General features: G+C 40.6%; 1 protein-coding gene across 2 annotated transcripts in view; it reads left to right on the forward strand.

Annotated features, from left to right (window-relative positions):
* LOC124613121 (serine/threonine-protein kinase greatwall) overlaps positions 1-14,669 on the forward strand; it is a 114,755-nt gene that overhangs the window by 59,470 nt on the left and 40,616 nt on the right. Inside the window, exons 6-8 of one of the 2 annotated variants that reach the window (XM_047141734.1) lie at positions 572-681; positions 2,583-2,670; positions 9,778-10,475. In XM_047141734.1, coding sequence (XP_046997690.1) covers positions 572-681; positions 2,583-2,670; positions 9,778-10,475 — 896 coding nt within the window. The remainder of the gene's footprint in view (positions 1-571; positions 682-2,582; positions 2,671-9,777; positions 10,476-14,669) is intronic. The other variant, XM_047141735.1, reaches the window with a different exon arrangement.

A 14,669-nucleotide genomic window follows, 5' to 3' on the forward strand; every position in this document is an offset into this window, starting at 1 on the left:
TTTCCCTAAATCGCTCTAGGCAAATGCTGGGATGGTTCCTTTGAAAGGGCACGGCCGACTTCGTTCCCCATCCTTCCCTACTCCGATGAGACCGATGACCTCGCTGTTTGGTCTCTTCCCCCAAACAACCCTAACCCTAAGATAAGTGTTTAAATAGTTTTGTGTACAAATATATAATTCTGAAATGATTGGTGTAACTTCACTGTTCCCAGTAGAGTGGAACTGAACCCTTCATCTTCCTTGTAGCTGTGATAAAAACTGGTTACATATTTGAGACAAGCTTTTTACTATTAGCACATGTGAGTACTGATGTTGGAAGATATATTAATTAAAGGAAAAGATGTTTTGCATTTTTCGTTCTGTATAAGTGATGGTTACTACAGGAAAAAATTATTGAAATGTAGACATACAAAATGCTTACGTTAGTCCCAGGAAATTTGATTCCTTCAGAGAGGAACACCCATCACTTGTTTCATGCATTTCATTTATTTAAGACAGTTTTCCCATTGAGCAATGATATACATGATTGAAATTATTTTGTGCATAAAATATTCGTTTGATTTGTTTTCAGATTTGGAAGTATCAGATCTACTGAAAGATTCTCCTGATAGTGTCAGCGTCGCGACATTATCTAAGAGGACACCTGGCCAACTCCTTTCACTTACATCACGCCTTTCATTTGTAAGTTCCTGGTACATTGCTTTTGTGGGGTCAACCTTTCTCATTGAGACAGTTATTCAGCTATATGTATGTCATTACAGACATATGCACACAGTTTATCCCTGAACAGCAACAGGTGTCACTTCTAGATATTTCTGTCTTTTAATTGATCTGGCTGGTGGTGATGCTGAACAGTGTGCTCGTGTAAGATTGTGTTTCCCCTCATCCTCACCCTCATCATCCTCACACTTTCCCTCTTACCCCCACCAAAACTTAACCCAAACAACCCCTCCTACCCTCCCCTCGAAACCTCCTTTTCCTACCCTCTTCTCCAAAACCTGCTTCCTACTCTTCCCTCGAAAACTCCCATAACCCCCCCCCCCCCCCCCCATCCTCTCCACCCCCCCCCCCCTCACCCCGGTCCACGGCACCCCTTCCTGATCCACGGCCCTCCCACCCTCCCGCCCCCGGTTTGTGCACAACATCCCCCAGTCCGCCACCCCCACCTCCCGCTCATCCCCCCCCCCCCCCCTCCCCTACCGGCTCCTACACTGTCGGTCCATTGCCTCCCTGCGGTCTGCTGCCGCCCCTCACCAATTTACGGGGTCCGCTACCCCCCCCCCCCCTCCCCCGCCCCCCAGCCCCCATGTGTGCCCCCCCCCCCCCCCCCCCCCCACACACACAAATAAGCCAATATGTTATTTGATGAGAAATCATTCTGATGTTAACGTTGTTTTTTGTGAACATATGTTTCTTCATTTTAATTTCTCTAAAACATTAAATTGCTTGTATACAGTATGAAATGATTGATGCGACTAGAAAGAATGTTTTCATTTCTAATAGAAAAAACATCTAAAAGTTCATAGACCTTTGTGGGCATAGTAAATTTCCAAAAGATACTCCTGGTTAGTAGGTAGCAACATCATACCTGATTGAAAACATCTTTGCAGTAAGCACATGATGTATAACCATCCCAATTACACTAGACACAGTGAGAGGAGCAGCAAGTCACAGAAGTAGCTATCTCTGGATTCCCCAACATGAACCATTAAAATTCCATCTCAAATTAAATCAAGTGAGGATTATGAGCTCCCTCCATCTCTACTCCCAACATGCAGTCAGATTAAAAATTTTATTTATGATCTTTTTAAGGAATTAAGGGGAAGGAGCAAAAATTGTATATTAATTTGCATGGTTCTAGTTGTACTGGTGAAAGCCACTTGCAATAGTGGCCAAAAAGTTGATACACCATTTTGTAACATGACACAGCCTACAGTCCAGAACAATATTGTCTAAATAGAAAAAAGAAATCAAATTAAAATAAAATAAGTGTTTGTTGCTACATGTCAAAAGTTCAGGCCCTTAACTCATTATTCTGGATTGTTTAAGCAGCTAACGTCTTTCTTGGATTAACTTTTCTTTGATTTAACTCATGTTTATTGCCCTTTCTTTTTCTTGTTTGTTCTTCCACTTCCCCTTGTAAATTTCTTTTCTTTTCCTGTATCCTTGCTTTAAATTTCAAAAACTAAATTTGTGCTTTGGTGACTAGTTAGTAGTTTTGCCTTCCCTATTTAAAATATTATAATTGATGTGAACTTTGTACTTTTATTTTAAATAGATGTGATTTTTGCGGCAATACATACTTAAACTTATCCTTTCTGCTTTGAATTTTATATATGAAAATGATCATTGCATTGCACTGTAACATTTTTTTTGCAGTCTTCTTGGTTGTAGTCATTCCAGTCAGTTGCTATCAATCATGGTATTATACTACAAACATTTCCAAGTCCATTTAAGAAAATTGCAAAAATCTTGACTTTTTGATATCAGCAATATCTTATATACTATCTCTAACACTATTATTCATACTGTTAATTCACTGTAATATTGTGGTTTGTTTGTGTTATTTCCTTTGTTTTTAGGGTTCCGAGAAATATCACTACATGCGAGAAGAAACTGTATCATCTCAGAAGACCTTTGAGAGTGTATCAGCTCTTAGAGATTGCTCTAGTAAGAATCATATTACGTGTGTTGATTAAGTATGAAGCTGTGAAATATTACAATTGCTCTTGGTATGCCTGTAGCAGAAAAATTACCATAATATAATGAATATACACTGAACCAATACCTTCTGGCCACAGATGTTGAGACCGATGAACACATGGTGGTGTAGCAGGCAGATGATGTAGTAAGGTGATTATAATTAAAGTTTAACTTTCAAACCACTGTAGAAATAACACCACTGCTCAGAATGATGTCAAATTGCAACAGAATATTATTGGAGAAGGGGGAAAATGTATGGCAGTAGAAAAATAAATAGTTACAAACTTTAGCGATAGACGGTGCTATAAGCACCATAATTTAATAGTAGTCGACTACAAATTACAAATGAATCATACAGAAATGCCTAAGGTGTACATTTGACGTTAAACTGTACTAATCAGTGTGCATGAGCTACATAAGCCCATCCACCACAGCAAGGTCATATTGCATTGGGTCGGAAAAATTGGTTTTTAATTGTCCTGAGGCCAAAAACTGCATAAAAAGCATTAATCAAAATCAAATCGGTTTATTAATTTCTTTTTCTCTGTGCAAAACATGTTCAATATGCTGTCCACCATTTTCTGCAACAAGTTGAAATCGAGAAACAGCATGTTCCACAACTGATCGAAGTGTTTCTGGAGTCACATTCAGAATGTGTTGTGCAATGTATGCCTTCAGTGCAGCTAAGTTTGCAATCAGAACACTTAACACATCATCTTCTACATAGCCCCACAGCCAGAAGTCATACAGATTAAGGTCAGGTGATCGGGACAGCCAGGCTGTAGGGACATGACGACTGATAATTCCAGCATCTCCGAAATGGTGCTTCAGTAGCTGCTTAATTGGATTTTCAATGTGTGGAGGTGCACCATCTTGCGTGAAAATGACCCCATCTACACAACCACACTGTTGGAGAGCTGGAATGACGTGGTTTTGCAGTAGACACTCATAGCACTTACCAGTGATGGTACAGGTAACAGGACCAGAAGCACCTGTCTCTTTGAAAAAATTTGACCCTATGATAAATGATTCCGTAAACCCGCACCACACAGTGACATTTTCAGGATGAAGTTGTGCTGGTTGATTTGCATGTGGATTTTCCATTGCCCAAATTCGACAGTTCTGTGTATTGACTTATCCTGTGAGATGGGAGTGGGTTTTGTCTGTCCACAAAATCTTCCACGGCCAGTCATTGTCCACTTCCATGAGAGCAAGAAATTCTAAAGCAAAGGTCTCTCTTGCTGGCAGGTCAACAGGCAGCAACTCGTGCACATGGGTAATTTTGCATGGATAGCAAAGAAGGATGTTTCGTAGGATCTTACGCACCATGCTCACGGGTATGTCCAATGTTTGGGCAATTCACATGTTTGCACACCACCTCTCATCTCCTCCTGCATTGCTGTGGCTACTGCTTCCACTGAGTCAAATCAATTTGTTTCCTCCCTCTACCAGGTTGCGCACCAAAAGAGTCTTTCTGAATAATTTTCTCCAGACCCACGGCAGTCATCAGACCAACGGCTTTTTTCAAACCCTTCAGTTTACAGAACTTCTGCAGAGTGACTTGTGCACAGTAATCATTCTTCTAATACAGCTTTACAAGCAGAGTGCAATCCTTCATTGAGACAGTCATGGCAAATGTCACAGGTGGTAAAGATGGAAAAACTGTGTAACCGGTGTGTTTATAGCAACTTAAATAGGTCGTGCGCATGGACAGGTGTTTTCATTTACATATTCTGACACATACAGCGCCATCTATTGATCAGTTATCACACTTGTTTTTTTTTCTCCTGCCATCCGTTTTCCCCCTTCTTTGATAATATTCTGTTGCAATTTGACGTCATTCTGACGTGTTTTGAAAGTTAAACTTTAATTACAATCACCCTGCATATAAGCAGAGCAGAGATGGAGGAATCATTCTAGCAACAATAAGAGGTTCTCATGACACAAGTGACTTGACAAAGGGCAGATTGGTACGGCCTAACATGGGAATGAGTATCTAGGAAACAGCAAAGCTGGTCAGCTGTTTGTAAGTGGTTGAAGAACAATGATACCACAAATAGGCAAAAAGGTGTTAGATGTCCATGCTTTAATCAAAGAACGTGGAGGTCAAAGACTTGCCCAATCTGTAAAGCAGGATATGTTGCTACCTTTGGTAGATCTGATGACTGAGCACAATGCTTGTGCAGGCATAAGTGTTTCAGAGCTTGCCGTTCAGCCCATATTGCTGAAAATGTGATTTCACAGCTGACAGCTCCCACATGTTCCCATGTTGAACCAACAGTGTTGTCATTTATGATTGCAGCAGGCATGGAATCATAGAGATCAGACCATGGATCAATGGAAATGTGCTGACTGGTGGGATGAATTATTTCTTGTTAAACTAGGTCAGTTATCATGTCTGGATGCATTGTCATCCAAGTAAATGGCTGCTTGAAACATACAATGTGCCACAGTCACAGGCTAGTGGATGCAGTTTTATACTGTGGGTGATGTTGACCTGGGTTTCCATGAGACCTATGTTGGTAATCAAAGGCACAATTACAGCTGTGGACAGTGTGAACATTATTGCAGACCACCTGCATCACTTCATGCTTGGTGTCTTACATAAGACGGACTGCATGTTCCAGCAGAATAGCTGTGTGTTGCAAGTCCAGAAGCTTGGTACAATGGTTTCAGGAGCATTATTGTAAACTCGTGGTGATGTCTTGCCCACTGAACTTGCCTGAGCTGAATCCAATGGAAAACATTTGGCAGCAGTTCCATGCCCACAAATCTCTGTTCTGCAATTTAGAGGAATTGTGTAACGTTTTTGTAGAGATCTGGAGCCACACACTTCCATAAACCTACCAAGGACTTGTTGAATCATGTCATGCATAATTGAGTCTGTATTGTGTTCTGAAAGTGGACCAACATGCAGTTAAAGGGGTGGTCATCGTGTTTTAGCTTATCATTGTATTTTAAGTATACAAAAGAGCTTTGCATTCTAATCATACCACCATGAAATTAACATTAAAGGTTGATAAATAACTGTTCTCATTTTAAAACCACATCCTTAACCACTTGGAATACACTTTATCTGTGTTGTATATGACATACAGTTGAAATCTGTATATTTCAAAATGAATATACAGATTTTTAAGGCTTTGTAGCTTTTATTATATTCAACTAAAAAATATAAATAATACATCAAATGAAAGAGCAATTCAAAGAGTTTTTTACCTGGAATATGCTATATTTCATTTAATATGGAACAGCCAAGAATGCCTGAAGAATGTGTTGAACAAGTGAGAATTTTTCGCACACAGTCCCAGGAAATGAGTTCAGAAGGCTAGTCATGAATTAGCAATTCAGTGGCATGTATGTGGAGACTTTTAAGGAGACGCTTACAACTGTGTCCTTACCGTTTGCTCTTACAGACTACAGTTTACGTGCCAAGTTTGCAATTGAAATGTTGCTGCATGACGATGAAGACTTGTGGGATCAGTGAAGAATTGAAATTTCACATAAGTGGAAACATGAAGACACACAACGTGTACATTTAGGGGTCAGCAGATCCGCATGGTACAGTTGCAACAAGGCTTCCCTAAATTGATTGTTTTCTGTGCCATATCCTGGGAGAAAGTTTACCTGCCGTTATTTCTTGCTGAAGTAATTGTAACTGGTGTTTCTTAGCTTAATGTGTGAGAACTATGGCTGTTTCCTCAATTGGAAGAAGCTGAACCACAGAACTTCATTCGGCAGCAAGATACTGCACTGCCTCACTGGCATCACTCCGTATGTGATTGGTTAACCGTTGCTGTACCTGATGGCTGGACTGTCTGCAAGAGGCCAGATGAGAGAGGTTGTTTGCATGACTTCCACATTCACGCATGACCTGATACCATTCAATTTTTACCTTTGTGGGTTCATAAAGGATCAAGCATATGTGCTTCCTCCACTACCAGCTGATGTACTTGACTTTAGAAATGTTGTTGCAACAATTACTCCAAACACTCTGATCAAGGTTTGGGAAGAACTCGCCTATCAACTCTTATGTGTGATGAATAGTGCTCACATTGAACACTTGTAAGAAAAACTGTACGAGTTGCCCTCTTACTTGATGTATTATTTATTATTGTAAGTTGAATGTAATAAATGCTACAAAGCCTATTCATTTTGAAACACAGTGTATATATTGCTTCACAGATATTTTTTCAGTTTCATCCTATTTGCTGAACTATTTTGAAATAACTACTTAAGTTATCCTTGAAGAAAAAGCAGTCAATGGGCATTAAGAACTGGAGTAAGTGATGGCTAATCTCTGAACTGGAAATGATGTATCCACTAGTTCTATCTGATACCAACTACATCTGCTGTGGACAGGTGCTGCTAAATCTTGATATTACCTCACCCTATAATTTTAGGCATGGTACATGTTGTAATCATAGTATGGTATGAAATCTTAGTATGGTATGAAATCATAGTATTCTAAAGTAGAACTTTCTGCTCTGTTATTGAAAAATATGTAGAATCAGATGATGTTCTTAGCTAATAGAACACATTTTTATTCTCTTTGTGTCTAGTATCCCATGGGCTACTACAACTCAGATACTCACCAGTAGGCATATGATCTCATGCTCTGTGTCCTTTATATCTCCAAGGTAGCCTCTACAAACTTCATTATGCATGGCAAAACACCTATAATGGAGGAAACAGTGTAGGACTACTGTGTGGTCATTACTTTTGCTACACTTTGCACAAAAATGAGATATTGTGTGGTTAACATGAAAAAGTTTAAGGGGGAAGAATGGCTGAGCATTACCTTTTTTAGGAGGCAGAATTCAAAGCACAGCTGATATATACATCCAGAGGTAGGAAAAAATGTACCTAGCTTTAAGAACTGTTTCTCCTTCCACATGGAGAAAGGAGGGATAGGTTGTACTGAGGGGCATGTCACTCAGACCCCAGAACGAGAGAGATTTACCTGTAGTGAGAACAAATGGACGGTCTTAGCAATCTCTTTCCTCTATTTAGTGATATTATTTCCTCTATCTGGTGACATCGTTTCCTCTATCTGGTGACATCGTTTCCTCTATCTGGTGACATCGTTTCCTCTATCTGGTGACATCGTTTCCTCTATCTGGTGACATCGTTTCCTCTATCTGGTGACATCGTTTCCTCTATCTGGTGACATCGTTTCCTCTATCTGGTGACATCGTTTCCTCTATCTGGTGACATCGTTTCCTCTATCTGGTGACATCGTTTCCTCTATCTGGTGACATCGTTTCCTCTATCTGGTGACATCGTTTCCTCTATCTGGTGACATCGTTTCCTCTATCTGGTGACATCGTTTCCTCTATCTGGTGACATCGTTTCCTCTATCTGGTGACATCGTTTCCTCTATCTGGTGACATCGTTTCCTCTATCTGGTGACATCGTTTCCTCTATCTGGTGACATCGTTTCCTCTATCTGGTGACATCGTTTCCTCTATCTGGTGACATCGTTTCCTCTATCTGGTGACATCGTTTCCTCTATCTGGTGACATCGTTTCCTCTATCTGGTGATATCGTTTCCTCTATCTGGTGATATCGTTTCCTCTATCTGGTGATATCGTTTCCTCTATCTGTAGTGAGAACACATGGAGGCAGTCTTAGCAATCTCTTTCCTCTACCTGGTGATATCATTTCCTCTACCTGGTGATGTCATTTCCTCTACCTGGTGGTGTCATTTCCTCTACCTGGTGGTGTCATTTCCTCTACCTGGTGGTGTCATTTCCTCTACCTGGTGGTGTCATTTCCTCTACCTGGTGGTGTCATTTCCTCTACCTGGTGGTGTCATTTCGTCTACCTGGTGGTGTCATTTCGTCTACCTGGTGGTGTCATTTCGTCTACCTGGTGGTGTCATTTCGTCTACCTGGTGGTGTCATTTCGTCTACCTGGTGGTGTCATTTCGTCTACCTGGTGGTGTCATTTCGTCTACCTGGTGATCTCTCTTTCTCAATCTAGTGATTATTTTTTCCTTTTTCAGCAATATTTGCTCTGTGACCTGTGGTCTTCTTTTTTTTCCTATGAGCAACTCTCCATTTAACACTCTTCACCAATCTTTTTGCAGTCCTATTTATTTTTCACCCATCTTTTCAATGTATTTATCAACTATCTTTTGTTGTAAGGTTTGCTAAGACACCAGACTTGCCTTTAGGAGAACTGCTGTTAAAATTCCCATCCATTTATCCAGGTTTAGATTTTCTGTGATTTTTCTAAATTGCTTAAGGTAAATGAAGAATAGTTGGTTTGAAAAGAGTACCTGTACAATGAATTTCTTGTCCCATCCTTCCCTAAACCAAACTGGTGCCCCGTCTTTAATGACTTTGTTGTCAACAGAGCATTAAACTCTAATCTACCTTCTTTTCCTTTTGTTGTTGTTGCAAAACTAATTTATTGTCAATTATGTTTTGCACATTCTTCCAGCAACCTTTTGTCTGTATGGAGAGTCTCTTCATCTTGTTCTCCAGTTTCTCTGTTATACTACCATTTTCACCAGTCTCTCACCTCTCCTATTTTTACCACACTCATCACATTCCCTAAGCTTGTATGTCAATAACTACACTCATTCCACATACATGACTAAGTGTAACCAAACACCTGTCATACATTCTTGTTCTTCAGTCCTGCTTAACGTTGGGAATTACTAATAAAGGGCATCATCTTAAAATTTCCTGTCTCTGGTTGCAGTCAATCTTTCCTCTAATCCCTCCTTGAATTACGAACTGATGAGTGCTTAGTGCTTAACTCATCTTGTTTTTGTCCAATACATAGCCTGTATTTAAAATCCACCTTTCAGCCCTATTATCTGATTGCACACATGGTTTAATTCTTATTGAAGCAAACCATCATCCTTGTTTTCCCTCATTATAACCACAGAATGGTCCATCTCGCCCTAGAATCTGAGTTCCTCATTTTTTGCCTCGTGAATGTAAGTGATGGGCTGCCATTTGTCTTGTGTAATTTTGCCATTTTTCAAGTGAATTTTCCTTTTGGTAATATAATAACACTATTAGTAAAGGATTAATTCAATTGTGTGTTTTCTTATTGCAGATCAAGTATTCAAACCAAAAAATAAAATATTAAACACAACCAAAGAAGAAAATAAAATAAAAATTATTAATGGAGTTTCTCCTTCAGCAGATCTGAACAACACTCGCTTATCCGGAATAAAACCATTTTCGCCCATGGACTACAAATCTTGTTTAAGTGAGAGTGGTTCAAACACAAGTGATTCATATCATACTTGCAGTAGTAATACATTTGACAGTACCAATGTTGATTCAACAAGGAAAGATAAAGAAAATGACATAATTGCACAGTTGGCATATCAAAATGGCACTCCCCCTGTGAATCGCTTGACATCATTTAAACGCCCAATAGTTAGGGGGATGAAAAGAAAGCGTAATTTTCATAACAGTCTAAATTCAGTGGGAACTGTCTCTCAGACAGGACTCTCTGAAGAAATTTATCAGTTAAATGTCTCAGGGAGAACAGCAAAGAAAGTAAATATTTCCAGAATCTCTGAATCTTTGCAGTCAGCTTCATTCAGAAGTGCCAGTCCAGTGAAAGGGGTTCTAAGAAATTCCACATCATTGACTTACAGTGACATAAAAGACCACCACAATCAAGAAAAAATATATGTTTCTACACCTATATCATCTTTAAGTGTAAGAAAAATTACAAAAACAACAAGATTTGAACTTCCTCTTTCAAGCGACAAGTCTGGAAATTCTGGAACACCAGACCAGGTATGATATTTTTCTACTTTATTATTGTTATCTTTAAAGTATGGTGTGTATTCTTTGAGAGGTGTCATGAATTCAGTTTTGTAATCAAGAAAATGAACTTGCTGCTGTCTCAATTTACTAATAAAAGAATGTGTATAATGTGTACATGTTCTCATACTGATCTGTGTATTTTGTTTCTCAATTGCCTGCCTTGGTAATGCAGTAATTTAATTTTTGCCACAAGGAAACAGACAAAAATTATCCAATAAATTGCATCATGAGATTAAATTCAATAGTTGGACAGTAATTTTGCTTTACATAATAAAGGAAAACTAACTTTAATATCACTATGGTGAATATAAGTACAGTATAAAAATATCACAGAGTTCATAGAGTTTCTTTGGCTAAATCCTATCATCATGTGATACAACTGAATAGTTGTTAATACTCTATGTGAATTGTTGAAAAACAACCTTTTGTACAACACAAGCTCTCTCTATATTTTGATTGATTGCACATACTTGCGGATGAAATCTACACCAGCATTTGTGAAAACTTTAGTGTCCAGAAAAAATGTATGAATCCAAACTGGGGAGGTATATGGGGCACTGCACAATAAAAATTTGGAATAAAGATTTCAGAGAGATGGCACACGTAGGTCCAGTGGTGGCCCCTCTTGAGTGACCAGAAAGATCAAAGTTGCACCAAGCTCAGTGTGTGAAGATCCAACAAAGTGGGAATGTAAATACAAGTCTCAGTATGTCTTATCAGCTTCAGATGTCACATCAGCAGCATGTGAGTACAGTTGAACAGGCAGAATGATTGATTTTCAGGGAATGGGTTTGTCATATTGTGATGTGCCAGTACAGGGCTTGGTGTTAAGACAATGACAGTGGTACATATGTGGAATCACAGGATACAAGGATGTTGTCTGGAATAATGAGCATGTACTGAACCATTCATTGTGACCATATCATAAGATGACCACCATGTAGGTAGTGTAGTTGTAATGGACTTTACAACCTCATACACATTGTAAACTAACCATTGGAATACAGCAAAGGATGTAAACTTTTCTGTTACCATATTTACAGGGAAATCCCAAACCAGTTCTCAAAAATAGATTTCCCGTTACCACTTCTGAGTAGTCATGCAGGCACTCAAGTGACGATTCTGGAAATGTAGTTCTGGCAGTCAAATTACTTCTTCCACAATTAATTAATCTGTAAACTGCTATGCTCACTCTGTCTTTTAGGGGCAAAGATTATGGTCGTGGCCAGTACTTAGTGACAAAAATTTGGTAATTCTGTTCATAGAAGTATGAATGCGTCTTCACTCATTCAGAAATTTTTTGGCCATTTCATGTCTCCAAAAGGTTATATTAGCATAATGTTTGATCACTGATCATTTTTGACCTTTTGTCACAAAACATTGATTGGTGGTGATAAGCTTTTTAAATATCTCGTCTCTTACAGTCTCCTCCTCCTCCTCCTCCTCCCCCTTTTTCTAGTCATTCTCCTCATTAGTGCAATGACATCCATGAGGAAATTGTTCGCTCTCTTCATTAAAAAATATTGTGAAAGTACTTATAACCTCACTTCTCACACAGACAAAATCAGGCAATTAATTTACAGACACCATTCATTCAGGACAACTGGCATTTTGAAAACCTATGTTTCATAGAGCTAGCACATTCAAGGTTGGACTAATGTGTAAACATGACTGTGAAAATGGTTTATGAAATTTTATTTTCATCTTCCAGAAGTTGTGTAGCATGTAAACATGATGTGTGTGTAATAACAGAGTGTTACACAAAATCGATACAAGTAACACAAGTACGGTTAGATTCATAAACCTCTGAACAATAATGGACATAAGCCTCTTGTGACTCCACATGTACAAGACAAAAGAATCATACAGAAGGTGCAACAGAAGCAATACACAGAACAACTGATGTAAGTGGTACAAACTAAAAGAACATAGTGGAAGTGAGTCAGCACTGCTCTGCACGTACATAGCATGAGTCGCAGGTAGATTGCGTGGTGGCCTCTAATGCCTGGCCCACTGTGATACAGTTGGCTGTCAATTTAAGTACACATACGACACTACGCTCAGCGCACTCACATGCACTAATAGCAGGATACGGCACACACCTTCCTTGTGCAAAGAGTGTACCGTGTGATGGAGGAGATGCCAGCAACCCAACGAGATAGACATCCACCAGATTTGGAATGGCAGTAGAAAGCGCTGATGGTAGGAGTGGGACAATGTGTTGGGTGGGCACCAGGGAGGAGGGTGTTATCATCATCTGTGCAGCATCCTCAGCAGGTAAGTCCCACTGTGGAGGAGATGGGTCTGGACCCACCGGTGATGATGGCTGGGGCAGTGATGGCTAGGGGGCCGGTGGAGGCAGCCTCACCAGGATGGCAGGCTGCAGCAGCGGACCCAAGGCTGGAGACAGACTGGTACCTGGTGCTCGGAAGCTGAAACCCCAGGGTATCACTCGTGGAGGAGGCAGTCAATGGAAAGGGGGCACTTCCACAACAGGTGATGAAGGACTCGACGCAAGGGCCATGGGGCGGACTGTGGCGACAGGGGCTGCACCTGCGAACTGATAGCTTCTGGTGGTGAGCAGGGCACAGCTTAACAAAGTGGCGAGCAGGGACGTAACTGATCAAATTGCCGCGGCACCAGCCTATCAACCATACGGAGTCACAAAGACACATCACCAGTGGCGGATAACGAGCCAATATCCATTTGGGCCAGCGACCAAACCCCAATGCCCACAATGGCGATCCAGGCACGAAGTGGCCAGATGAACTTGATCATGGAAGTTGCAGCGCAGGCCACAGAAGTCGAAGGAGCTTTCGTGGCAGCTAGGTGTGAGGCAACTCAGCCGGGCTCTGTTCTCCTGTAGGCATGAAGTAATAGGTGCTCACAAAATAAAGAATGGCACATGTCCCACAAAGAATGCACAGCAAACTTTTTTGTTTGGGACTTGAACCTATGCACTAGTTGTTCCACCTCGCCATTTGATTTTTGAGGTGTCATGATGAATGATGTGATGGGAATAAAACAATTGAGAGGTGTAAGAAACAAACTGGAGCCCATTGTCAGAAACCAAGGTATAAGGAAACTCCTAATAGAAAAACTCTCAACAACTTATGAATTGTGACCTGACCTGACATCGATGCACACCAGAGAATTTAAGGAAAATACATCCATAATGAAGAGCCGATAGGAATTCAAGATGAGACTCGTAAAGTTGACATGAATGCGTTCTCAGGGCTAGTGAGGAGTGGGCCAGGAGGACAGAGATGCTTTGGGAGCTGCCTGTTGTTGGACTCATTACTCACAAGCCACACCAATTTTGACATCAATCCCAGGCCAAAAAACATGTCTTCTAACTGACACTTTAGTGTGCGAAGCTCTCCAATGGCCCTGGTGGAGAAGGCATAGAACCTTGTGGTATAACATGGCAGGAATGACTACTCCAGGAGAGAGGTCTTCCATGGACAACAGCAAAACAATGCCAATGGCAGCTGCTATGCGCAAAGTCTTAATTGGGAAACCCATGACCAAGGTCTGTGTTTCAGCATCAAAATGGAAGCAAAGCAGTTCTTCACAGTCAAAGCCAGGATTGGGCCCACAAGAAGATGGGACGAGGCGTCTGCATTGGTATGTTTAGATGTAAGTCTAAAATGGATTTCATAATTGTAGCAACACAAGAACAGTGCCCAGCATTGTAGATGGTGTACTGCCTTGTCAGGTAAGGAAGTGTGAGGGTCAAACAAGAGAAGCAGGGGTTAATGGTCAGTAATAAGTTGAAAATTGAAGTCATACAAAAAACATGAAATTTCTGGAGAGCATAAACTATGTCAAGAGCCTTTTTTTCCACCTGAGAGTAACGCTTCTGTGCAGGAATGAGAGATTGAGAGGTGAAAGCAACAAGGCGTCCAGAGGCCTCGGCATATTGGTGCCTTAGGACCACATCGAGGCCTTACTGTGAGCCGTCAGTCACCAAAACTATGACCTGTTCCAGAGGGAGCATAACTAAACACGGGACCAAGAGTAGTTCGGATTTCAACATTTGAAAGTGAGTTCACAGTATGGGCTCGAGCAATAAGGTACATTCTTATGTAACAAGGCATGCAATGGGTGGGCGAATGTGGCCTCTCCCAACAGGAAGTTACAGTAGCAGTCTATCTTCCCTAG

Source organism: Schistocerca americana, chromosome 4, assembly GCF_021461395.2.
Source record: "Schistocerca americana isolate TAMUIC-IGC-003095 chromosome 4, iqSchAmer2.1, whole genome shotgun sequence".
In the NCBI taxonomy this organism is placed as follows: Eukaryota; Metazoa; Arthropoda; class Insecta; order Orthoptera; family Acrididae; genus Schistocerca; species Schistocerca americana.